The sequence below is a fragment of the Pan paniscus genome, chromosome 9 (assembly GCF_029289425.2).
Source record: "Pan paniscus chromosome 9, NHGRI_mPanPan1-v2.0_pri, whole genome shotgun sequence".
NCBI classification, from domain to species: domain Eukaryota; kingdom Metazoa; phylum Chordata; class Mammalia; order Primates; family Hominidae; genus Pan; species Pan paniscus.
This window is the reverse complement of record NC_073258.2, coordinates 6552369-6579764: the sequence shown is the minus strand read 5'-3', so window position 1 is coordinate 6579764 and position 27396 is coordinate 6552369. Positions and strand designations below refer to the sequence as shown.

Below are 27396 nucleotides of genomic sequence, written 5' to 3'. Positions count from 1 at the left end.
GCCACATGGTGATTACACAATCCAGGTCACACCTTGGGGTAGATCGGACATGGGGCCGGGAGCTGTGGCTCACACCAGTAATCCAAAATACAAAAATTAACCAAGTGTGGTGCTGTGCACCTGTACTCCCAGCTACTTGGGAGGCTGAGGCAGGAGAATTGCTTGAACATGGGAGGCGGATGTTGCAGTGAGTGAGCCAAGATCGCACCACTGCACTCCAGCCTGGGCAACAGAGTGAGACTGTCTCAAAAAAGAAGAAGAAGGAGGCTCAGCCCTCTCCCTCTCCCTCTCCATGGTCTCCCTCTCCCTCTCCCTCTCCACGGTCTCCCTCTGATGCCAAGCTGAGGCTGGACTGTACTGCCGCCATCTCGGCTCACTGCAACCTCCCTGCCTGATTCTCCTGCCTCAGCCTGCCGAGTGCCTGGGATTGCAGGCTCGCGCCGCCACGCCTGACTGGTTTTTGTGTTTTTTGGTGGAGAAGGGGTTTCGCCGTGTTGGCCGGGCTGGTCTCCAACTCCTGACCACGAGTGATTTCCCCGCCTTGGCCTCCCGAGGTGGGGGGATTGCGGATGGAGTCTCGCTCACTCAGTGCTCAATGTTGCCCAGGCTGGAGTGCAGTGGCGTGATCTCGACTCGCTACAACCTCCACCTCCCAGCCGCCTGCCTTGGCCTCCCAAAGTGCCGAGATTGCAGCCTCTGCCCTGCCGCCACCCCGTCTGGGAAGTGAGGAGCGTCTCTGCCTGGCCCCCCATCGTCTGGGATGTGAGGAGCCCCTCTGCCCAGCCACCCAATCTGAGATGTGAAGAGTGCCTCTGCCTGGCCGCAACCCCATCTGGGAACTGAGGAGTGTCTCTGCCCGGCCGCCCAGTGTGGGAAGTGAGGAGCGTCTCTTCCCAGCAGCCATCCGGTCCTGGAAGTGAGGATCGTCTCTGCCCGGCCACCCATCATCTGAGATATGTGGAGCGCCTCTGCCCGGCCCTGACCTCGTCTGGAAACTGAGGAGTGTCTCTGCCCGACCGCCACCCCATCTAGGAGGTGAGGAGTGTCTCTGCCCCGCCGCCCCTGCTGAGAAGTAAGGAGCCCCTCCGCCCAGCAGCCGCCACGCCTGGGAGGGAGGTAGGAGGCAGCCCCCGCCCAGCAGCCGCCCCGTCTGGCAGGTGAGGAGTGTCTCTGCCCCGCCACCCCGTCTGAGAACTAAGGAGCCCCTACGCCCAGCAGCCGCCCCACCTGGGAGGGAGGTGGGGGCAGCCCCTGCCCGGCAGCCACCCCGTCCGGGAAGTGGGGGGGCGCCCCTGCCCAGCTGCCCCGTCTGGGAAGTGAGGAGCCCCTCTGCCAGGCCACCAACACGTATGGGAGGTGTGCTCAACACCTCATTGGGAATGGGCCATGATGACGATGGCGGTTTTGTCGAATAGAAAGGGGGGAAATGTGGGGAAAAGAAAGAGAAATCAGATTGTTGCAGTGTCTGTGTAGAAAGAAGTAGACATAGGAGACTCCATTTTGTTCTGTACTAAGAAAAATTCTTCTGCCTTGGGATGATGTTAATCTATAACCTTACCCCCAACCCCGTGCTCTCTGAAACATGTGCTGTGTCCACTCAGGGTTAAATGGATTAAGGGCGGTGCAAGATGTGCTTTGTTAAACAGATGCTTGAAGGCAGCATGCTCCTTCAGAGTCATCACCACTCCCTAATCTCGAGTAGCCAGGGACACAAACACTGCGGAAGGCGGCAGGGCCCTCTGCCTAGGAAAACCAGAGACCCTTGTTCACATGTTAATCTGCTGACCTTCCCTCCACTATTGTCCTATGACCCTGCCAAATCCCCCTCTCTGAGAAACACCCAAAAATGATCAAGAAATACTAAAAAAAAAAAAGAAAGAAGGAGAAGGAGAAGATTCGACGTGGAAAGTGAGGAGGGAGAGGAAGTAAAAGAGAGGAAATAAAACAATTGCAAATAAAGCTATTAACGTATTTATAATGTTAAGTTATTTTTATGAAACAAAGTATTTCCCTCATTTTTTGAGTGCTTTGTTAGTCTTCTTATGGTAATTTTAAAACGGAAGAAAAAACACACATACACAAATACAGAAAACCAAACAAAATAAAGGAGTTGCTTAAGAAATTATTATAAGGCATACATCATGTAATCAAGAAATAGAAATTTCTCAGACACACCTAAAGCAATGTTCATTTCACTGGTCCTTATCACAATAACCTTCTTTCTGGCATAACTCACTTTTATAGTTAAGATTCATCTTCAAATCTTCCTGAAATTTGTATCCAAATGTCATTTTTCATCTTCAATAACCATGTGAACACCCATTTGCCTCTTTCTCTGGCTACTTCCTCAAGAAATCATTGTATTTTCATTACAGCAAATCTAAATCTTTATTTCCCACTCTACATAGTATATAGTCAGATACGCGAGGTCACCATTACAACTATCAATCACAGCTCCCCTCCCTCTACCCAATAAACCAATACTAGAGGTGTTCAACAACCTAGAAAGTCTGCTTACCATATCTGCGCAACATATAATCATGCCCCATACTTCCCACACCCTGGATTTTTAGTGATAATATTAGCTCTCACTTCTCATGCTTCCTCACACCCAACTGCTGCCACAGTTCTTAGCAATTCCAGCATCCACACAGATTATCCACCCAGCACCTCAACACTCTCACTTCTTCTCCAATTGCACCTGTCTACACCCCACCAGAGATACCCATGGTCATAGTCATCAAGAAACTCACCACTAGATCAAAATCTGAAACAGTCATGCCCCAAATATAAGACCACATCTTTCCATTCACTTTTGCTTCTTTATTTAAACTCTAAGGGCTGTTTGACCATGCATTGTGCCACAACCCATGGATTCCAGCCCAATCCCTACTTATTCACCCTTTCTGGTCCAAAACCAGCTTTCATGGTTTATCACTATAATTACACCCTTTCAAACTCCGGAAGCATTTCTGCACCTTGCTCTTCTGTCACATTTGCATTGTCCATGTCCAAACACAGAGAAAAGAGAAACTCAACCACCTTGTCATGTTTTTCCAAATGGATTGGCTGGAAAAAGTAGTATCTATGGGACAGTCTCACTTTTATCTTCAGAAGAGCTCTCACAAAAACCTACACTCAGGTTTGTATTCCCATATTTTAAAACAATTATCTATGCCAAATATCCTCACCCCATCCCCAATCATGATCCTGACTGCCCACTGCCAGCTGATGGCCTTATCTTAAGCCACATTGACAGAATAGACAGAAACTATCTCTCCAAAACTTTCACTTATATATTTGGACCCAGCCACCCTTAAAGTCAGAAATCTGAGAGTGATTCCAAAGTCCTCCTTTTCTCATCAAGAAGTCTCTCATGTCAGCTCTAACATCCCTCTCCAATGTGTCCATTCTTCTGCCTTTTGACAGACACTTCCCTCTCCCAAGCTCCCAACCTCTCCTCTGGGAACTACTCTACCAGGTGGCTTCCCCACTTCCAGTTGCCTCCTGCTACCTACACTGCAAGAGGAAAAAGAATATTTTCTTAAAACTTTGGAAGTTTCTGATACCAAAAATGTGAAAGTTGTTACTGCCAAGATGAAGTCCACTATCGTCAGATCCAGGTGAAGTGGAGCTGGAGGGTCATGAAGGAGGGGAGCCCATGCCTGTATATCTGAGATAAGAGCTATCACGACTCCCTAAAACCCACAAGAGATTATGGCACATCCTACATGCTTTACACCACCGGCAGGTCTTACACACTTTGCTCATTCTGCATGTTCACACATATTTCTGTAACTGCATTATATTCAAGACTGCAGCATTCCAGATAAAATGTTCTCGCAAGAACACATGCCTAGCAATGGCTGTCTCCACCAAGAAGCTAACGCCAACTCCTGCAGTCAGCTTCTGTTACCAATGAACTTTGGTTTAAGGTAGTTTCTGTGGACTTCTTTTTGCCTTTAAAAGTTTCCCCTTACCCCAAACTCTCAGGATGCACCTACAGCTTCTTATACCTGGTGCATTCCAGTTTACAATCCTTCATTTAAATAAACTCATTATCTTTTGAAAGCCAATCTCTGCTGTTATTTCAGGTTGCCATAATAAGTCTAATTCAATAGATAACATGTAAATTAATTCAACTCTGAACAACTACTTCCGATCTATTTTTTCTCCTATTAGTGAACATGTTTTAGTGCCACTACCAAGGATTATGGAAAGTGTTTCACTTGTTTCTCCGTGAAAACATCATTAGGTTTATCACCTGATGTTCTCAATGCTCAAATCAAAAAACATTTTAAATTTAATACAATTTGAATCTCTCAATATGAGAGATTGCTTATTTCAGTGTAATCTATAAGCCTTAAATAAAAAAATGTGGCTTAGTGGTGTGAAATCCATCCCCCAACATAAGTAAGAATATAGATTTTTTTAAATTTTTTTATTTGATTTTCTTTGGTGACCTATTATTTGAGTAGATAATTCAAAATTTTACGATAATCTGTGGTTTGTTATCCAACTTGGGGTTTTATTTTTTCAGGGTAATTCATAAGGTTTAAACAGAAGCATGTCGCTTATTGGCTTGAAATGAATCCCCCCAACAGAAATAAGAATATACTTTTTATTTACATTTTTTATTTCATTTAATTTGATGACCTATGATTTGAGCAGATAATTCCAAATTTTACAATCATATGTAGTTGATTATCCAACTTGGATTTTACCTATTAAAGTGAGCATTAGTAAAAAAGATATAATCTATATGTAAAAACATTTATCTGTTCAAACATGTAATATTATACTCTTATTAAAGAAGAACAACATTTAAGTTAACATACCACACTCCATTGGTCTCAACTAACTTAAAAAGTTAAAAAATTAATAAAAAACCACTCAAATTGAGAAAAGGAAGTTTATTTAAAAGGTGCTTATCTATACAATGTTATTTATCTGCTGAATACCCTCAAACAAATCATTTTTCCAGCAGCCCGTTATCAGCTCGGTTTGCTCCTCTGGAAAATGGCGTCATGGTGGGCTAGCTTCCTTGTAGAATGATATAAGCTTTAAATTAGTTATGCCATGTAATGCACCTAGAACAATGCCAAGCATTTTTCAGTGCTTTTAAAAATGTTAGTCCTTCTCATTTCCCGTAAAATATTTTCTTGGTAATAGTCTCTTTCCAGGTGATGTGTACAAAGGTAATACAAACAGTACTCAGTGGAAGGTCTTTGCAGATGCTTCTCACAATAAATCCGGACTAAAGTCCCATGCCGAAGTTCTTACTGAGGAAGGGGACAAAGCCAGCCCAGATCTTCAGTAGAAGCAGACGGTGTGAAGAAAGCTTTTTCCTGCCTTCTCCTCCATTTGCAACAGCAGCTCCTCCAGATTGTCTTCCATGTCGTCTGACTGCTGCAGGCACTGGCAAATCTCACAGATGAGGAAAGCTCCCAGCGTGGCATCTTCCAGGGTATCTTGGATGTCCATGTTGATCACGTGCACAGGCTGAAAGGTCTGCTGTTCTCTGGAACACAGATCTTCCACCACTGTGTCATAGACCCTCTCCTCACAGGTGAAGATGACATCAAAGAAATCAGTGCAGTCCTGAAATCTTTCTGGACCGGGCTTGATTCTCTCATTTCTTCCCAAGATGTGTAAGATTCCGTTGCGGGTGTAGCATTCTCTATCTTTCCTGAGGAGGTCATTGTACATCTCCTTATATGTTGTTGCAAAATCATAAACTACAGGACGATGGGGTCTTGGTCCTGGTAGCCTCACATGAGATTCAGTTCCAAAAGACCGGACACTTAGCCCTTTTCTCCTGAGGATGCTGTGGGCCTCCATGCTCCTGTTGACATTGCTCACGCACACCACAGCCACCCTGAGTGTGGAGGAGAGCATGATGGCGGCCACTGGGAACCAGAGAGACACAGGCACCTCAGCTGCTGCAGGGACTCGGAGCCGAGGAGACGACCACCTATACCCAGGTCTTCCAAATGAGCTAATGTGGAGGCACAGGAGGCAGGTTTATATTGAGTCACCTTAATTAGTGGGTGGAGACTTCATGACTTCTGGATTGATTAGGTTGTGATAATCGTCTCCTAACTCATCACAAGAAGGATCAAGATGATTAAATTACCTAAAGCATTAACTCTCCACAAAGGTGGCACCACCCAGTCTGGATTCATTTAAAATCTGGAGTTTGCTCTGGTGGTTCTCCTAGTGAATGGGGGCTGCTATTGACAACGGCCAAGACAATTAAGCTACCTGCAAGCATGTCATAGGACTCTCCACTGACCTTCAGACATGAAATTGGATGATAAACATGTTGACAATGTCCAAGGCTGCACCCTATTTAATTATAAATTACACGTGTTGTTGCTTGTTTTAATTTTCATAATGTTCGAGAAATGCAATTGCATAAATCACAGGACCATTGTATATAGTTTTGTCCAGAAGTTCACAAAATTTTTCACCAATACAAAAAAAATCCCATTCTCAACAACATATCTGCTTATGGTATTTTAAGAGTTATTCAACACAACATTTTCTGCATTTGATATTACTGAAATCATAATGATTCTTCAGAGAAGGCAGCAATTGCTGCAAGCCTCCGCCTACTTTAATATGCCTTCAAGTACAGTTGTGTCTTAGTTTTCGGTACTGAAATACAATGTTTAGAATTATTTTCCTTAAAAGTTTGTAAAATTTATTAAGAAAATGAAGAGATTTTAAAATTATGAAAGGGGTTCCAAACAATAAGGATAATCATGTCACTTTATAATCAATCACCTTATCGTTGATTAGATTATGATAATGGGCTCCTAACTAATCGAAATAATCATCAAGATGATTAAATTCCTAAAGCTGCAACTCTCCACAAAGGGGGCCCCACCCAGTTGGGATTCATTTATTTGTGAGCTCTGTTTGCTGTCACTCACTGATTCACCAAAAATTGAGTAAATAATAACCTTGCTTGTTTTTATAAATTTTTCTTAAATGTATGTATGGCTCACATTTATTTCAATGTAAATCAGATCAGGGACATCACTTTTGGCCCTGGTGCAGTGACAAAATCTATCTATAAAGCAATATATTGTATTTTTCTATGTCCTTCTTCAGGTGATTCTTACATTGCAAATACAGCAGGTTCTCAAATAACATCCTTTTATTTCTTTTTTCATTTTGAGACAGGGTCTCACTCTGTCACCCCGGTTGTAATGCAGTGGTGCCGTCATGGCTCACTGCAACCTCAAACTCCTGGGCTCAATCATTCCTCTCATCTCGACCTCCTGAGTAGCTTGGACTACAGGTGTGTACCACCATGCCTGAGTAACTTTGGTATCTTTTGTAGAGGATGGAATTTTACCATGTTACCCAGGCTGGTCTCAAAAGCCCAGGGGCTCAAGTGATCCACCCGCTTCAGCCTCCCAAAGTCCTGGGATTGCAGGCATGAGCCACTGTGCCCAGCCTCACCTAACATCATTTTATTATAACATTAATGAGAAAAAAATTTGACTTCTGGCGGGGCCACTGTCTCTGTGGAGTTTGCATATTCTCCCTATGTGTGTGTGGGTTGTCTCTGGATACTCTTGTTTCTTCCTACATCCCAAAGATGTGCACATCAGGTGAACTGACATCTCTATGGTCCTAGTGTGAGGGTGTGCCCTGAACCCCAGATGGGGTCCTGTCCAGCGTTGGTTCCTGCCTCACACCTTGAGCTGCCGAGATTGGCTCCAGCCACCTGCCACTCTAAAGTGGAATCAGCGGATTGGAAAATGAATGAATGAATACAAATTACTGAAAAATAAAAATTCATAAAATATGTGGAAATCATACAAATGCAAGACAATAATGATCAGAGTACAAAATAGATCAGCCTGCCGTGTCTGTCATTGTTGGTTTTTAACTGTGTAGTAGTAGGAAGAGCTCCTTATAATTTTTTCTTTGCAAACATTTATTCCTTGATTTAACTTACCACAACTACGACCACTTTCACTCACTGATTCACTGAAAATTGGGTAAAAAATAATCTTACTTGGTTTTATTAAGCTTTCTTAAATGCATGCATAACTCACATTTATTTCAAGGTTTAATATTCAAAGTGTGTTGAATCTTTATTTAGAAATTTGGTGATGTTTTTGTGACTCGTTCATATCAATTAACCTATGATATAATTGATTTTATTATACATCATTTCGCTTGAAGTCATCGTCTTGAAGAACCTATTAACCACAGTTAGTGAGTGCTTACTGTATTTTTTAAATCAGTAAACACCTTCAACTTTCTCAAAGTGTGTGCTCAGCATTAGCATCAATTGGGAGCTTGTTAAAAAAAAAAAATGCAAATTTGGACCTCAACCGACTGAATCAGAAACTCTAGTGGTGAAGCCCAGAGATCTGTGTTTTTCAAAGTCTTCCTAATAATTCCAAAAGGCAAAGTTTTACAAGAACTTCCCTAGAGATTTTTGAAACCTGACTATACATTAGAAGCACCTGAAGAATTGTTAAATGCACTGCTTCGGGCATAGAGAATGAACAGGATTTTCTTGAAAAACCAAATGAGAGGAAACATTCAACATAAATGAAAAGCTAGTCAGATCTTAAATATGTTGTGAAATGTCTTATTAGACTCAATGACTGAGACCTAAAGAAATCTAACAAATGAAGAAAAGAAAAATCTCAGAGACCAGCTATAAGTGTTACTGAAAAGGAAGATGTTTTGTGTGCTTTGAAAGAATTGAGAAACAGTGTTAAACCAAACCTTGAAGACTGATACACAAAGTGGTTGCATATAATTTCAACAGAAATAAAAGGATAATACTGGGAGGATCAGTATGAAATACTAAATGTATCATATGAGTGAATTTCTACTTGAAACACTTCTAAGAGGTAGTACTACGGGTACTGCCTATGTCCTCAGGGGAAATGTCAAGGGCATTTATTATGTTTTGCCTCCAAGTGAAGGCACAAAGTGAGACAAACGAAAAAATCCAGGGAAACAGTACGTGGTTAATTGGATTAGATGTTGAGCTGATGGTAGAGTACCGACTCAGAGACATAAAAGTAGACATAATTTATTTAAACACTAATTGCTTTTCAAAGCACCAGACTTCTTGACTACGTAAGTCCAGTATAGGGGAACACACCCAAGACAAAACCTGGAGAAGTGTATTAGAAAAACAACGTGATGAGACAGAGAAAAATGTTTCCGCTGCTCTTGCGATATCACAAGTTATACAGGACCTGAACAAAAATAAATAAATCTCAAGATTCTGAGGGAGAACATGGCAAAGGTATTCTGGCTTCTAGGCACCTCGAGACACAGGCATCAATAACAGTTCCAGTTCTGGAATCTGCTAAGAGTGATTTTCCAGTTCAGTGATTGTGAACTGTGGCTGGATATTTCAAGACCTTTCTACCAAACTTTTATAAGATGCCAATGCCTGGGACCTACCCCAGACCAAGTGAATCAAAATCTCTGCGCATGGATTATGTTCATCCTGATTTTATTTCTTATTCCTATGATCCCTTCACCCACCCACATTTCAAAATTTATTTCATGCTAGAATTTAGTGTATACATATTTGGGGTAATGACTTTTTTACTGTACATTCCTCACATCTTCTTTATTTTATATTGTTATTTCTGCCCTTGGTTTTTATCAAGTTGTTATATACTCCATTTTGTACTTAGCTTGAAATTTAACTTGGATTACCCTCCCCATTAAATGGTTACCTGCGCTTTCTCTGCCTTCCTGATCAGAACACATTTCTCTAGTACTTATTTGAAAACAAGAGTTTTGCAATGCTCTTAATTCGTTTTCACTTTTCACTGATCCCCTATTCCTAACTTCCAGGTTTTGCCAGGATATTTTGTTAATTTTAGTTCAATAGTCTTAGTCAAATGTATCTCACAGATAGTTCCTTCAATTTCTGAGTGCTTATTTACAACTGAACTTTACCTGAAGTCTAAACTTCTTTTTCTGTTATACACATAAGAAATTATTGAAATATTTAGTCCCAGCCTCAGTACATGCCTCCATTTCCTTTCTTTTCTTCACATTCCCACCAATTGTTGTTCAGGTTCACATAAGTGATAATGTTTGGAAAGTCGTCTCTCAAATAGGTTTCTCTGTTGGGGGACACAGGAGATAAACTGTCTGAATTGCTGTGTATCTTTCCTTCAACCTAACAGAGGGGCCACATCTCAGCTGGGTACAGGATTGTGGGGCTGTAGTCCTTTCTCTCAGTAGTCCTTAACTGCTATGCCACTGTCCGTTCCAGCGTTGGAGATAAAAAGTCTAATTCCAGCATCATTCTTCTTCTGTAGATAATGTGTTCTTTTTAACTGTATGTTTGTTTGTCAGATTTTTCTCTTTCTCTTTAGAGTACAACATTTGTACTGACAGATGCCTCAGTGTTTCTTTTTTCTCATCACTCAAGTCCAGTATTTCCCCGTTGTTTTAATCAACCCCCACTTGAGGAGCCTTCTTAGACATTTTTCCCTAATCGCTTCCCCATACAATTTTAATAGCATAGATATATTGTGTATTTGTTTATGTACGGCATCTGTGCTCTGTACATAAAGGGAGTGAGATTTCTGTTTACTTCCCCAAGAACCAGATTCTGCCCCATTAGGGACATTATCACTCCCGTTGAGAAAGCATGGTTTAACCTGAAACAGTGAGCCTTTTATTACATTCAAGAAATAATCTACTATTCTTTAATTATTGTCTTACTTCCACGAATACCTTTTACTCCTTGTGAAATTCTAGTAATTTATATTTTGTTATTCTTGATTTATCTGCCACGTCCCTTCTTTTTCCTCATGGTTTCATATATTTCTGCTTTTTGTTTTGAAGTATTTGTCAAATCAAATTTGGATCTCAATTCACTCACTAAATTGTTTATAAGAGAAATCGTGTTTTGGCCTCAGAAAGTGTTGGCCCCTCACATTTTTTTAATAGAATGTGCTTTTTGTCCAAGTTCTCATCTTTCTGCCTCCCCTCTGCATGTCACTGGTAAGTGTTCAGTTTCTTCTGACTCATCATTGCTGACTGCTGGGCCTGCTAACACAGAATCTTTATCACTGACGCTCAAGTTGCTCCTGGACTCCAAATGGGAGTGTTACAGGTAGTTAGACAGACATGAACCAGGCAGGAGTGGGCTCTACCCCCAACCCACCAGGAATGTCAGGCGACCAGCAAGTGATGGTTGGGCACTTACCACACTGCCTCTCTAAAAATGAGAACTTGGCAGCCAGTGAGGAAAGACAATCTCCTGAGGGTCCATAGCTGCCACACTCAAGTGTTCATTGAACTCGGGCACCAGGGAGAGGCAACTTCCCAAACAGATAAAAACACTTGAGACTGGTAATCAGCTTCCAATAAAATCTCAGGATTTGGGCAAGTGAGTCCAGGCATGTGCCTTAAGAGAAAATGGCAGAGTATGACCTTCCGGAGGCATTCCACCAGAAAAGGGAAGAAAGCCTCAGATGGACATGAGTACAATTTCCTAAACACACTGCGCATGCTCACTTCCCAAGCATAAGGAGGCTGTTAGCAGGTGGGCAGCCTACCCTAAGGGAAGAATCATGGGAAAGGGGTGCAATATGCCAAAAATGCGCCAGAATATAAAGTCCCAGGATCAAGGTTAAGCAGGGCACTTGTCCTTCAAGTCACCCACTGGAGTCTCTTCCAAGTGTACTTTACTTTCTGCTCTAAAACTCTTTAATAAGCTTCCACTCCTGCTCTGAGACTTGCCTCGGTCTTTTTTTGCCTTATGCCTCTTAGTCGAATTCTTGCTGCTCTGAAGAGATAAGAACTGAGGTTGCTGCAGACCCGTATGGATTCACCTTAGGTAACTCAGATACCTTCTTCCCCTAACAGGAGCAGTCCCAGAGATGCTAGAAGACAAAGTGGTCTCTGTTGGCCCAAGTCTGGTAGGAAAGAACAAAGCAAGCAGCAGATCCCTTCAGATGCACCTAAAGAAAGCCTTTGAATTTCCTGGTCCCCTACAACCCACTTCAGGATTTCACTTTGGCTTCTTGGGTCCATGAAGGATCTCAGGATACCAAAATCAGCCTCTCTCCACTTCCCTCCTCGGATCGCAAGCCCAGGGCCTAACTCACAACACTCATAAAGCACCCCTTGCCAGTTCTCCTTTCAGGCCCTCAAGCAACCAATTTCTCTTGGGTGAGTACCTAAGACTGAAATGTCTGGGCTATAGGATAAATATATGTTGAACTTCCTAAGAATCGCCAAATATTTTTTTCCAAAGTGGTTTCATCAGTTTACATTCCCAGCATCAGCGTCCCCATTGTTCCTCAACTTCACCAACATTCATTCTTTCTCATCTTTTCTATTTTAGCCATTTAGTGTTTCTGAGTGGAATTTTGGGATTTTAGTTTGCATTTCCCTGGTGACTAAAGATGCTGAGCATCATCTCATGTGTTTATGGTCGATTTGTACATCTTGTTTTTTGAAGTCTTATTTATACTAATTTATCATAAAATTTATTTTCTATTTTGAAGATTGTTCTTATTTTTCATTTTATGTATTTGTGCTATTCTTCTCAACTCTTTAAAAAAATAGATTTGCTCCTGTTTCTGTTTTGTTTGGTGGTGGTGTTTTGTTGTTGATGTGTTTCAAACAACGTGGTATGTAACTGTTTGGCCGGGTTGTCTCCTAACAGACTGCAATCCCCTTTAGGGCAAATGAGTGTTTTCCATAATGTCTGTACTAATTAACATTCCCACCAACAGTGTGTAAGAGTTCATTTTTCTCCACATCCTTACTATTTGTTCTTTTGTCTTTTTGATAATAGCCCTTAAGACAGGTGCAAAGTGATATCTCATTGTGGCTTTGCTTTATATTTCCCTGCTCATCAGTGATGTTTAACATTTTTTAATACACCTATTGACCTATTGGCCATTTGTATGTCTTCTTTTGAGAAATGTTTACTCAGGTGTTTTGCCCTTTCTAAAATAGTGTTGTTTGTTTTCTTGTCATTAAGTTGTTTGGATTCCCTATAAATTTTAGATATTAATGCCATATCAGTTGTATAGACTGCAAAGATTTTCTCCCACTTTACAGGTTGTGTTTGCACTTTGTTGATTGTTTTCTCTGCTGTGCAGAATCTTTTTCTTTGAATGTAATCTCATTTGTCTATTTTGCTTTTTGTCATCTTTGATTTTGAGGTCATATCCAAAAAAAAATCCTTACCCACACCAATCTCTGAAGCCTTTCCCCTATATTTTCTTCTAGTAGTTTCATGGTTTCTGGTCTTATGGTTAGGTCTTTAATTTTCTTTGACCTTTTTTATACATAAGGTGAGATAAGGGTCTAATTTCATTCTGCATGTGACTATCTACTTCTTCCTATCCTACTTACTGAAGAGACTCCTTTTCCCAATATGTGTTCTTGGTGACTTACCTGATGGAAAATCTATTGTCTCTAAGTGCTTGGAATTATTTCTAGGCTCTCTATTTCTGTTTCATTGGTCAATGTATCTGTTTTTATGCTAGTGCCATGATGTTTTGGTTACTATAGCTTTATTGCATATTTTGCAGCCCTGTAATATGATGCCTTCCACTTCGTTCTTTTTGGTGAAAATTACTTTGGTTATTTGGGGGTTTGTGTGGTTTTATAGGTCTTTTAGGATTGTTTTTCCTATTTCTGTAAAAAAGTGTCATTTGTATTTTGATAGTGATTGCATTGAATCTGTATATAGTTTGGAGTAGTATGAATGTTTTAGCAATATTATTTTTCCAATTTATTAATATGTAATATTCATTTCTTTGTGTCTTCTTCAATTTCTTTAATCAGTTTTTTTTTCATCATAGAGGTATTTCACCTTCTTGGTTAAATTTATGTCTGGGTATTTTATTTTATTTTTGCAGCTATTGTAAATGGGATAGTTTTCTTGATTTCTTTTTCAGATAGTTTGCTATTAACATATAAAAAGACTACTAATATTTTTGTTGACTTTTTATCCTTCAACTTTACTGAATTTGCATATTAGTTCTAATAGTTATTGGTGGAGTCTTTAGAGTTTTCTACATATAAGATAATGTTATTCGCAAACAGGGAAAAATTAACTTCTTCCTTTCCAATGTGGATGCCTTCTATTTCTTTCTCTTGTCTAATTGCTCTGGCTAGGACTTCCATACTACGTTGAATACAAGTAGTGAAATTAGGCATCCTTGTCTTGTTGCCGATTTCAGTGAAAAAGCTTTCAACTTTTCCCCACTGAGTATAATGTTAGCTGAGGGTTTGTCATATATGACCTTTATTGTGTTGAGATGCATTCCTTCTACACCTAATTTGTTCAGAGTTTCTATCATGAAGAGTGTTGAATTTTGTCAAACACTTTTAAGGCATCTATTAAAATGATTATATTTTTACTTCATTCTGTTAATTTAATGTATCACATTGATTGATTTTCATATTTTGAACCATCCTTGCATTCCTAGGATGTATCTCACGTGATCATGGTGAACAATCTTTTCCATAGACTGTTGAAATCAGTTTGATAGCATTTTATTGAGGATTACTGTATCTATGTTCCTCAGGGATATTGGTCTGTAGTTTTTCTTCTTTTGTTTTTGGGACCTTGTCTGGTTTTTGTGTCTGGGTACAGCTGACCTTGTAGAATTAGTTTGGAATAATTCCCTCCTCTTTAGTTTTTTGGAGTATTTTGTGAAGAATTGGTAGTAAATCTTCTGTAAATATTTGACAAAATTAAGCTGTGCGGTACTGAGTTTTTTTTGATGGCTTACTTTTATTATTGATTCAATCTCCTTGCACATTATTGGTCTGTTCAGGTTTCCATTTATTCATAATGCAATTTTGGTAGGTCCTATGTTTCCAGGAATTTATCTATTTCTTCTCTATTTTCCAATTATTTGGTGTATAATTGTTCATAATAGTCTTAAGATCCTCTATGACTTCTGCGATATCAGTTGTAACGTCTCCTTTTTCATCTGTCATTTTATTTATTAGTTTTCTCTTTTTTTCTTAGTCTAATTACCGGTTTGTCAATTTTGTTTATCTTTTCAACAAATCAACTCCTCTTTTCATGTCTCTCTTCTATTGTTTATCTTTAAACAATATAAAGTAGTCTAGTTTAATAGGTAAAAAAAGGAGTACTACTTTTGCGTTTGCTCTTGTTTTTCTATTTTCTTGAGGTAAAATGGTAGGTTGTATATTGGTGCTGTTTCTTCTTTTGTTTTTATTTTTCATTTTTGTGGATAAATAATCGGTGTATATATTTATGGGGTGCATTATATGTTTTGATACCGGCATGTAATGCATAATAATCACATCATGGAGAACGAGGTATACATCTCAAGCATTTATCTTTTGTGTTACCAACAATTCACTTTTACTCTTTCAGGTGTTTCAAATGTACAATCAAATTATTGTCAACTGTAATCATCCTTTTGTGCTATCAAAGAGTAGGTCTTATTCATTCTACTTTTTGTATCCATTAACCATCCCCACCTCCACCCCAACCCCCAATAAACTTCCCAGCCTCTGGTAACCATCCTCCTACTCCCTATGTCCATGAGCTCGGTTGTTTTGATTTTTAGATCCAGCATAAATGAGAATATGCAATGTTTGTCTTTCTTTGCAAGCTTTATTTCAGTTAACATAGTGATCTCCAGTTATATTCATGTTGTCACAAACAACAGGATCTCATTCTTTGCATGGCTGAATATTAGTACTGAATATTAGAATAATAGTAATCCATTGTGTACATTACCAGATTTTCTTTATCCATTCATCTCTTGATGGACACTTAGGTTACTTCCAAATCTTGGCTATTGTGAATAGTGCTGCAATAAACATAGGACTGCAGATATCTCTTCCATATGCTGGTTTCCTTTCTTTTGGGTGTATACCCAGCAGTAGGATTCCTGGATCCCATGGTAGCTCTCTTTTCAGTATTTTGAGGAACCTCCAAACTGTTCTCCATAGTGGTTATACTAGTTTGCATTCCCACCAACAGTGTACAAGAGATTGCTTCTCTTCACATCCTCACCAGCATTTGTTATTGCCTGTCTCTTGGATAAAAGTCATTTTAACTGGGGTGAGGTGGTATCTCATTGTAGTTTTAATTTGCATTTCTCTGACGAGCAATGCTATTGCTTTCATAGGAGGCACCTTTTCATAAGCCCATTTGCCATTTGTATGTCTTCTTTTGAGAAATGTCTATTCAAATCTTTTGCCTATTTTTTAATCAGATTTTTAGACTTTTTTCCTATAGCATTGTCTGAACTCCTTGTATACTCTGGCTATGAACCCCTTTTCAGATAGGTAGTTTGTAAATATTTGCTACCATTCTGTGGGTTGTCTCTTCACTTAGTTGAATGTTTCTTTTGCTGTGCAGAAGTTTTTTAACTTGATGTCATCCTATTTGTCCATTTTGGCTGTGGTTGCCTGTGCTTGTGGGGTATTGCTCAAGAAATTTTTGCCCAGACCATTGCCTGGGAGAGTTTCCCCAATGTTTTCTTGTAGTACTTTCTTAGCTTGAAGTATTAGACTTAACGCTTTAGTCCATTTTGATTTGATTTTTGTATATGGTGAGAGATTCAGTGATACAGCCTAGTTTCTTTTTTTTTTTTTTTTTTTTTTTTTTTTTTTTGCATGTGGATACCTAGTTTCCCTAGCACCATTTGTTGAAGAGACTGCCTTTTCCCCAGTGTATGTTCCTGGCACCTTTGTCAAAAATGAGTTTACTGTAGGTGTGTGGATTTCTTTCTGTGTTCTTCATTCTGTTCCATTGGTCTATGTGTGTGTTTTCATGCCAATAGCATGCTGTTTGGGTTACTATAGCTCTGTAGTATAATTTGAAGTCAGGTTATGTGGCTCTCCCAGTTTTGTTCATTTTGCTTAGGATGGCTTTGGCTATTCTGGGTCTTTTGTGGTTCCGTATACATTTTAGGATTTTTTTTATTTGTGTGAAGAATGCCATTGATATTTTGATAGTGATTGCATTGAATCTGTTGGTTGCTTCGGGTAGTATGGACATTTTAACAATATTGGCTCTTCCAATCCATGAAGGTGGAATATCTTTCCATTTTTTTTGGTATCCTCTTCAATTTCTTTCATCAGTTATTTGTTTCTTTCCCCTGCCACTTTCAGAATCTTTATTTTTGAACTTTGACAGTGTGATTATAATTCATATTGGGGTAATCTTACTTGGATTTAATATGACATAGATTATGTATATTAAATACATTTTTACTTTAAATATCTTCAACTTATGATTACTTTATTGGGACGTAACCTCATCATACATCAAGGAACATTCATATGATAAAGCAAGTAGAGTTAAAATTTAATGAAAGAATCTTGGTGGTTGACTATATAATTGGTCGTCATAATTTTTTTTTAATTTTCTGTATATTTGAAACTTTCTATAATAAAATAATATAAAATTTATTTACTTGAAGAAATCATGGTGACTCTTTAAGAATAGCCAATACAGAATAATGGAAATAAAATGATTATAAAGGTTACCAATTCTTGATGTTCTTAGATATCCATTCTTAATAAATTTTAATGTATATTGTTATATGTTTTTCGTGTGTATGAGCATTTGTGTGTGTGAATGTTTGTTGTTTCCCTAGTATCTATTGCATCTACTATCATTACTAACATAACAGTTACTAAATCAAGAAAATAATTTTTCATTTTAAACAGCAAAAGTATGAAATTCTCATTGTAGACTATTTGGAAAATATTTAAATGTACAAAGAATTTCCTTTTTTTACTCTTGTGTTTATGGTACATTCTGTTTATCTCTTACTTGAACTTTTAAATGCATTTGGAAATCAAACATTTTTATTTCAATAATTTATACCCTATTATTTTACACATATTTTTAACAAGTATTTATCATACTTGAAACATATTTTAACTAGCGGCAAATTACAATTTAAGAGCTTATCATAATTAGTTACCAGTGTAACTTTTTCATATTTAACATCTACTGTATTTCACATTTTACACTTTTTCCAAAAAGTAATCTTTTTTACAAGAATTTCCTTATTTTATCCGTTCTTTAATTCTAGTTATATAGGAGGACCTACATTTTATATAGTCAAGTCACCAAACATTTTCTCTGGGTGTTTCCCTTCTCTTTTTAACTTCAGGATTTGTTCTGATTCTAATATAAGTCTATTACTTACTCTGTCTTTATTCCATTTATTTTAGATTTTAAATTGATATATGTAATATTTCAACAATATGTTATTTAAAAATATAATGTAATAATATTATAATTACCAACAATTACACTCATAAAAATAATTATTAATATTGAAAACATTTCATTATTTAATCATATTTTCATGTATTTCTATATTGTATAATGATTAGTATATTTTTACTTAATGTTACATGACAAGAATTTCCTTTGGCACAAAATAAACTTCACAAATTTATTTAACTTTATTTAATACTGCCTAACAGATTTTCACATAAACAATATATTGCAAAATATATCATTTTAGCCAACCTATAGATTCTTATTGAATATTTATTTCAGATGATTTGCCAGTATCAATAAACTTGTCATAAACATGATTATTCATAAATTTTTGTATGTGCTCTATGTTACTTTTTTATATGGGATAGATACTTAAAGTTTTCTTATTTACATTTGACATGCCCTTGGCCAGGTAGAATATATACAAATTGTTAATACATGTTATGAAAGCTAGGATCATTTTTGCTTGTCAACTATACTAAAAATAATTAAATAAAAAAATTGTCAAATTAAAGATGCCAGTGCGAGTTATAATTTAAATCATAAATTTTTGCATAATGAAAATTATAATTTCTTAATGGAGAAATTTCTTAATGAGGTGTTATTACTGCAAAAATGATGGCCTTCTTCCAAGAGCTAGAAGTACATGATCAAAGTACCCAAGGCAATGTTTAGCTTTCAAAAAAAATTTCAGCCTGAGTAGAATCCTGAATGGAGTAGGTTAGATATCAATGACACTATCCCAGCCCAATCAATCTATGACTTTAGACAGAAGCTTGTCATCCAACAAATTCAGGGTTGTCTTGGTTTTTGTTTTTGTTTTTGTTTTTTAACTAATTGCAAAGAGGGAGACCAGAGGAACAATGGGGTGTTTCAACAAACAAGTGAAAAGATTTAGTTAGTATAGGATTTAGGGTACAGATTAGTTTTAGGCAAAATAATCAACATTTTAATAAGGTTAAAATAAAGCAGGGGTATCTCTAAAGAGATTAACATAAATGCTGAAAACTTATTTTAGAACCCAGCTGCCTGATCTGAGAATGGGTGGCTAAACTCCCCCATTCATCGAAGGTTGATCTGTGATGTTGTTCTTTTATGAATTTTGGCTTGAAAATCTTTCATTCCCTATTTAGGTATATGTAATCAAAATTGGCTAGCCAGAGAACTTTTCACTGAGAACAGGATATGTGGACTGAAACTTATCTAATAAGCAGTAAGCCATAGAAAAAAAGGCAGTGAGAGTATTTGGGGCACAGGAAAAAGAAATTTCAAAAAGCCGACTTCTAAAATTAGATGAAGGAGTTCAAGGAATAGAAATGGTTGTAGCAGAGTATTTGTGGAGGTGAAGCAGAAGATAAAGTAGATGAGGTGAATAGAAATCTAATCATGTAGGGTCAAGTATGCAAATGTTAAGATTTGAAGATATGATTTATGGATTTTTTTCTGATTGAATCTTGGAAAACTGTTGGAGAGGTATAGGAGCAAGTTGATACTATAAAAGCTGAGAAGATAATTCAAGGACAGAACAGTAAAGTATCTTCAAATGCTCCTGAGAGGTTAAAACAAGAGGAGAGAAAAATGATCATTGACAACATAAAACCACAAACTGCACTATTATTTCCCATGTAAAAAAAAGCTCTATGACATAAAATACATCACATACCACTATACTCTCTTCAGGAGAAGCAACAAAATTGTTGATTGAAATTGTAGGCTGTTAAAAATCCTAGAAATGACTAAATTCACTCTAACAGGATTGATAGAAATAAACAAGTCTGGAAATTTCTGATATTCTTTAAAATCATGTTTTAAACATGAAGTCTTTGCCCATACCTATGTCCTGAATGGTATTGCCTAGGTTTTCTTCTAGGGTTTTTATGATTTTAGGTCAGAATAACCAATGCAGAGAAGTCTGTAAAGGACCTGATGGAGCTGAAAACCAAGGCACGAGACCTACATAACGAATGCACAAGCCTCAGTAGCTGATTCGATCAACTGGAAGAATGGGTATCAGTGATGGAAGATCAAATGAAAGAAATGAAGTGAGAAGAGAAGTTTAGAAAAAAAAGAATAAAAAGAAATGAACAAAGCTTTCAAGAAATATGGGACTATGTGAAAAGACCAAGTCTATGTCTATTTGGTGTACCCGAAAGTGACGGGGAGAATGGAACCAAGTTGGAAAACACTCGACAGGATATTCTCCAGGAGAACTTCCCCAATCTAGCAAGGCAGCCCAACATTCAAATTCAGGAAATACAGAGAATGGCACAAAGATACTCCTCAACAAAAGCAACCCAAGACACATAATTGTCAGATTCACCAAAGTTGAAATAAGGAAAAAATGTTAAGGGCAGCCAGAGAGAAAGGTCGGGTTACCCACAAAGGGAAGCCCATCAGACTAACAGCTGATCTCTCGGCAGAAACTCTACAAGCCAGAAGAGAGTGGGGGCCAATATTCAACATTCTTAAAGAAAAGAATTTTCAAACCAGAATTTCATATCCAGCCAAACTAAGCTTCATAAGTGAAGGAGAAATAAAATACTTTACAGACAAGCAAACGCTGAGAGATTTTGTCACCACCAGGCCTGCCCTAAAAGAGCTCCTGAAGGAAGCACTAAACATGGAAAGGAACAACCGGTACCAGCCACTGCAAAAACATGCCAAATTGTAAAGACCATTGAGATTAGGAAGAAACTGCATCAACTAATGAGCAAAATAACCAGCTAACATCATAAAGACAGGATCAAATTCACACATAACAATATTAACCCTAAAGGTAAGTGGGCTAAGTGCTCCAATTAAAAGACACAGACTGGCAAATTGGATAAAGAGTCAAGACCCATCGGGGTGCTGTATTCAGGAAACCCATCTCATGTGCAGAGACACACATAGGCTCAAAATAAAGGGTTGGAGGAAGATCTACCAAGCAAATGGAAAACAAAAAAATGCAGGTGTTGCAATTCTAGTCTCTGATAAAACAGACTTTAAACCAACAAAGATCAAAAGAGACAAAGAAGACCATTACATAATGGTAAAGGGATCAATTCAACAAGAAGAGCTAACTATCCTAAATATATATGCACCCAATACAGGAGGACCCAGATTCATAAAGCAAGTCCTTAGAGACCTATAAAGAGACTTAGACTCCCACACAATAATAATGGGAGACTTTAACACCCCACTGTCAACATTAGACAGATCAATGAGACAGAAAGTTAACAAGGATATCCAGGAATTGAACTCAGCTCTGCACCAAGTGGACCTAATAGACATCTACAGAACTCCCACCCCAAATCCACAGAATATACATTCTTCTCAGCACCACACTGCACTTATTCCAAAATTGACCACATACTTGGAAGTAAAGCACTCCTCAGCAAATGTAAAAGAATAGAAATTATAATAAACTGTCTCTCAGACCACAGTGCAATCAAACTAGAACTCAGGATTAAGAAACTCACTCAAAACCGCTCAACTACATGGAAACTGAACAACCTGCTCCTGAATGACTACTGGGTACATAACGACACGAAGGCAGAAATAAAGATGTTCTTTGAAACAAACGAGAACAAAGACACAACATACCAGAATCTCTGGGACACATTCAAAGCAGTGTGTAGAGGGAAATTTATAGCACTAAATGCCAACAAGAGAAAGCAGGAAAGATCTAAAATTGACACGCTAACATCACAATTAAAAGAGCTAGAGAAGCAAGAGCAAACACATTCAAAAGCTAGCAGAAGGCAAGAAATAACTAAGATCAGAGCAGAACTGAAGGAAACAGAGACACAAAAAAAACCCTTCAAAAAATCAATGAATCCAGGAGCTGGTTTTTTGAAAAGATCAACACAATTGATAGACTGCTAGCAAGACTAATAAAGAAGAAAAGAGAGGAGAATCAAATAGATGCAATAAAAAATGATAAAGGGCATATCACCACTGATCTCACAGAAATACAAACTACCATCAGAGAATGCTATAAACACCTCTATGCAAATAAACTAGAAAATCTAGAAGGAATGGATATATTACTCGACACATACACCCGCCCAAGACTAAACCAGGAAGAAGTTGAATCTCTGAATAGACCAATAACAGGCTCTGAAATTGAGGCAATAATTAATAGCTTACCAACCAAAAAAAATCCAGGACCAGATGGATTCACAGCCGAATTCTACCAGAGGTACAAAGAGGAGCTGGTACCATTCCTTCTGAAATTATTCCAATCAATAGAAAAAGAGGGAATCCTCCCTAACTCATTTGATGAGGCCAGCATCATCGTGCTACCAAAGCCTGGCAGAGACACACCAAAAAAAGAGAATTTTAGACCAATATCCCTGATGAACATCAACGTGAAAATCCTCAGTAAAATACTGGCAAACGGAATCAAGCAGCACATCAAAAAGCTTATCCACCATGATCAAGTGGGCTGCATCCCTGGGACGCAAGGCTGGTTCAACATATGCAAATCAATAAACATAATCCAGCATATAAACAGAACCAAAGACAAAAACCATATGATTAACTCAATAGATGCAGAAAAGACCTTTGACAAAATTCAACAACTCTTCATGCTAAAAACTCTCAATCAATTAGGTATTGATGGGACGTATCTCAAAAGAATAAGAGCTATCTATGACAAGCCCACAGCCAATGTCATACTGAATGGGCAAAAACTGGAAGCATTCCCTTTGAAAACTGGCAAAGACAGGGATGCCCTCTCTCACCACTCCTATTCAACATAGTGTTGGAAGTTCTGGCCAGGGAAATCAGGCAGGAGAAGGAAGTAAAGGGTATTCAACTAGGAAAAGAGGAAGTCAAATTGTCCCTGTTTGCAGATGACATGATTGTATATCTAGAAACCCCCATTGTCTCAGCCCAAAATCTCCTTAAGCTGATAGGCAACTTCAGCAAACTCTCAGGATACAAAATCAATGTACAAAATTCACAAGCATTCTTATACACCAATAACAGACAAACAGAGAGAAAAATCATGAGTGAACTCCATTCACAATTTCTTCAAAGAGAATAAAATACCTAGGAATCCAACTTACAAGGGATGTAAAGGACCTCTTCAAGGAGAACTACAAACCACTGCTCAATGAAATAAAAGAGGACACAAACAAATGGAAGAACATTCCATGCTCATGGGTAGGAAGAATCAATATCGTGAAAATGGCCATACTGCCCAAGGTAATTTAGAGATTCAATGCCATCCCCATCAAGCTACCAATGACTTTCTTCACAGAATTGGAGAAAACTACTTTAAAGTTCATATTAACTACTTTAACTACTTTAAAGTTCCAAAAAGAGCCCACATCGCCAAGTCAATCCTAAGCCAAAATAACAAAGCTGGAGGCATCACGCTACCTGACTTCAAACTATACCACAAGGCTACAGTAACCAAAACAGTATGGTACTGCTACCAAAACAGAGATCTAGACCAATGGAACAGAACAAAGCCCTCAGAAGTAATGCTGCATATCTACAACTATCTGATCTTTGACAAACCTGACAAAAACAAGCAATGGGGAAAGGATTCCCTATTTAATCAATGGTGCTGGGAAAACTGACTAGCCATATGTAGAAAGCTGAAACTGGATCCCTTCCTTACACCTTATACAAAAATTAATTCAAGATGGATTAAAGACTTAAATGTTAGACCTAAAACCATAGAAGAAAACCTAGGCAATACCATTCAGGACATAGGCATGGGCAAGGCCAACACCAAAAGCAATGGCAACAAAAGACAAAATTGACAAATGGGATCTAATTAAACTAAGGAGCTTCTGCACAGCAAAAGAAACTACCATCAGAGTGACCAGGCAACCTACAGAATGGGAGAACATTTTTGCAATCTACTCATCTGACAAAGGGCTAATATCCACAATCTACAATGAACTCCAACAAATTTACAAGACAAAAACAAACAACCTCATCAAAAAGTGGGCAAAGGATATGAACAGACACTTCTCAAAAGAAGACATTTATGCAGCCAAAAGACACATGGAAAAATGCTCATCATCACTGGCCATCAGAGAAATGCAAATCAAAACCACAATGAGATACCATCTCATACCGGTTAGAACGGCAATCATTAGAAAGTCAGGAAACAACAGGTGCTAGAGAGGATGTGGAGAAATAGGAACACTTTTACACTGTTGGTGGGACTGTAAACTAGTTCAACCATTGTGGAAGTCAGTGTGGCGATTCCTCAGGGATCTAGAACTAGAAATACCATTTGACCCAGCCATCCCATTACTGGGTATATACCCAAAGAATTATAAATCATGCTGCTATAAAGACAGATGCACACGTATGTTTATTGTGGCACTATCCACAATAGCAAAGACTTGGAACCAACCCAAACGTCCAACAATGATAGACTGGATTAAGAAAATGTGGCACATATACACCATGGAATACTATGCAGCCATAAAAAATGGTGAGTTCATGTCCTTTGTAGGGACATGGATGAAGCTGGCAACCATCATTCTCAGCAAACTATTGCAAGGACAAAAAACCAAACACCGAATGTTCTCACTCAGAGGTAGGAATTGAATAATGAGAATACATAGACACAGGAAGGGGAACATCACACACCGGGGCCTGTTTTGGAATGCGGGGAGGCTGGAGAGGGGAGGGATAGCATTAGCAGATATACCTAATGTTAAATGACCAGTTACTGGGTGCAGCACACCAACACGGCACATGTACACATATGTAACAAACCTGCACGTTGTGCACATGTACCCTGAAACTTAAAGTATAATAAAAAAAGAAAAAGAAGACCTTGTCTTTTGCTAGGCATTCAGCATGGGTATTAATCAATCTAGTCAGGAGTTGAGATGGTTTACGCTTTGTTGTTGTTATAATGATCCTGAATAAACCACTTGTTTAATGGCCTCTAGTGTTACTCTCTTAGTCTATTTCTACTGTTATAACAAAATGCCTGAGACTGGACAATTTATAAATAATAGAAACTTATTCCTCACAGTTTTTGAGCCTGGAAAGTGCAAAATCAAGGTGCTTGCAGGTTTGGCATCTGGTGAGGGCCTAGTCTGTTCTTCCAAGATGCCACCTTGAACACTGTATCATCACAAGACAAAAGAAACAGAAGAGCAAAAAGGGCCTAGGATAGTTCCCTCCAGCCCTTTGATAAGTTCACTAATTCCATTTAGGAAGGCTCTGCTCTCACGACTTCATCACTTCCTAAAAGCCTTGCCTGTTAATATTATCACATTGGTGGTTGAGTTTTAACACATGAATTTTGGGGAATATATTCAGACCATAACTTTCCATCCTTAGCCCACCAAATTCATTTCCTCCTCACACACAAAATACATTCATTCCATCTTAATAGCCCCAAAAAGTTATAACTCATTCCAGTACCAATTCAAAATTCTAAGGTCTAGAGTCTCATGTAAATCAGATATGAGTGAGACCCAAGGTACAATTCATCCTGAGGCAAGTTTCTCTCCAGCTGTGAGCCTGTGAAATCAAATAAGTTATGTGTTTCCAAAATACAATGGTGAGACAAGCATAGACTAGACACTTTCATTCCAAAAGGGAGAAATAGCCAAGAAAAAAAAGGGGGGTAATTGGTCCCAAGTAAACCCAAATCCAAACAAGGTAAATAACATTAAAACTTTAAGCTTGAGAAGAATTTTTGACTCCATGCCCTGCCTTCCAGACACACTGGGGTGGCGGTTGGGTCCCAAGGCTTCAGGGGACCCGACCTCCATGTCTTTGCCGGATGCAGCCCATGCTGCAGCTTTCACAGGTTGGACTTCAGTGCCTGTGGCTCTCTCGAGCTAGAGTTGCACGTTGGTGATTCTACAGGTCTGGAGTGTTGGGAGCAGCCCAGCCCTACAGTTCTCTTGGGCATTACCCAAGTGGAACTGTGAGGTGGCTCCACTACGCATTACCCTCTCTGTGTGACTCTGCCCCTGTGGCAGTTCTCTCTGTGGGCACTGCACTTCAGCCTGGGTGACAGAGACTGTCTCAAAAAAATTAAAAAGGCAAAAGATCTGGACAGACATCTCATCAAAGAAGATACACAGATGGCAAAGAAGCATATGAAAAGTTAGTCAACAACATGTCATTGGAGAATGACAAATTTACACAACATGAGATACCACTACATACCTATTAGAATGGTGAAAATCCAAAACACTGACAACAGTACATGCTGGGGAGGATGTGGAACAGCAGGAGCTCTCATTCACTGCTGATGGGAATGCAAAATGGTACAGCCACTTAAGAAGGCAGCTTGGCAGTTTCTTACAAAACTAAGCATACTCTTACCATACAATCCAGCAATCATGCTCCTGGGTATTTGCCCAAATGAGTAAAAAATGTGTGTCCACACAAAAACCTGCAGACAGATATTTATAGCAGCTTTATTCATAGTTGCCAAAATTGGCAATCAAGATGTCCTTCAGTCAGTGTATGCACAAGTAAATTGTAAAAACAAGGAAAAATCAAATAATAACACCTAAATAAAAGATATTCAGATCAGAAGGAGGATGTAAACCTGTATTTCTTAAGAGATGACATGGCTGCGTATGTAAAAAAAAAAATCCTAAGAATCTACATAACACTTGGGATAAATAAATGGATTTAGCAAGGTCAGGGACACCAAGTTTAAAATACAAAAATAAATTATACTTTATATAAAACCAGCAAACAATTTAAAATACCATTACAAACAATTTTATTTATTATGACACTAAAACAAAGCATAAAATATCTAAATTTTATGGCTGGGCACAATGACTCTCGTGTGTTATCCCAGCACTTCAGGAGGCCAAGGCAGGCAGATTGCTTGCACTCAGGAGTTCAAGAATAGCCTGGGCAACATGGTGAGCCCCATCTCTACTAAAAATACAAAAAACTTGGCTGGGCATGGTGGTACACGCCTGCAGTCCCAGCTACTCTGGAGGCTGAGGTGGGAGGATCACTTGAAAGCAGGAGGGGTGGCGGGGGCAGTGGTGGAGGTTGCAGTAAGCCAAGAGCTGAGATCGCGCCAGTGCACTCTAGCCTGGGTGACACAGCAAGACCCTGTCTCAAAAAAAAATCTAAATTTTAGTGGAGCTTAATATTTGAATGTGATCAGAGAA

General features: G+C 38.6%; 1 protein-coding gene and 1 long non-coding RNA gene across 3 annotated transcripts in view; both read right to left on the bottom strand.

The window, feature by feature from the left end:
- Nucleotides 1-27396, bottom strand: part of LOC134731186 (uncharacterized) — a 75027-nt gene that overhangs the window by 1768 nt on the left and 45863 nt on the right. The gene's annotated exons all lie outside the window — the stretch shown is intronic.
- On the bottom strand, nucleotides 4553-6000 carry LOC129393303 (RNA polymerase II subunit A C-terminal domain phosphatase SSU72 like protein 2-like). Its single transcript, XM_063608072.1, has one exon. The coding sequence runs from the start codon at nucleotides 5896-5898 to the stop codon at nucleotides 5314-5316; it is 585 nt and encodes a 194-aa protein (XP_063464142.1). The 5' UTR covers nucleotides 5899-6000; the 3' UTR covers nucleotides 4553-5313.

What these genes read in the sequence shown, in the direction of transcription:
- LOC129393303 (XM_063608072.1), bottom strand. Translation starts at nt 5,898, where the DNA reads ATGCTCTCCTCCACACTCAGGGTGGCTGTGGTGTGCGTGAGCAATGTC.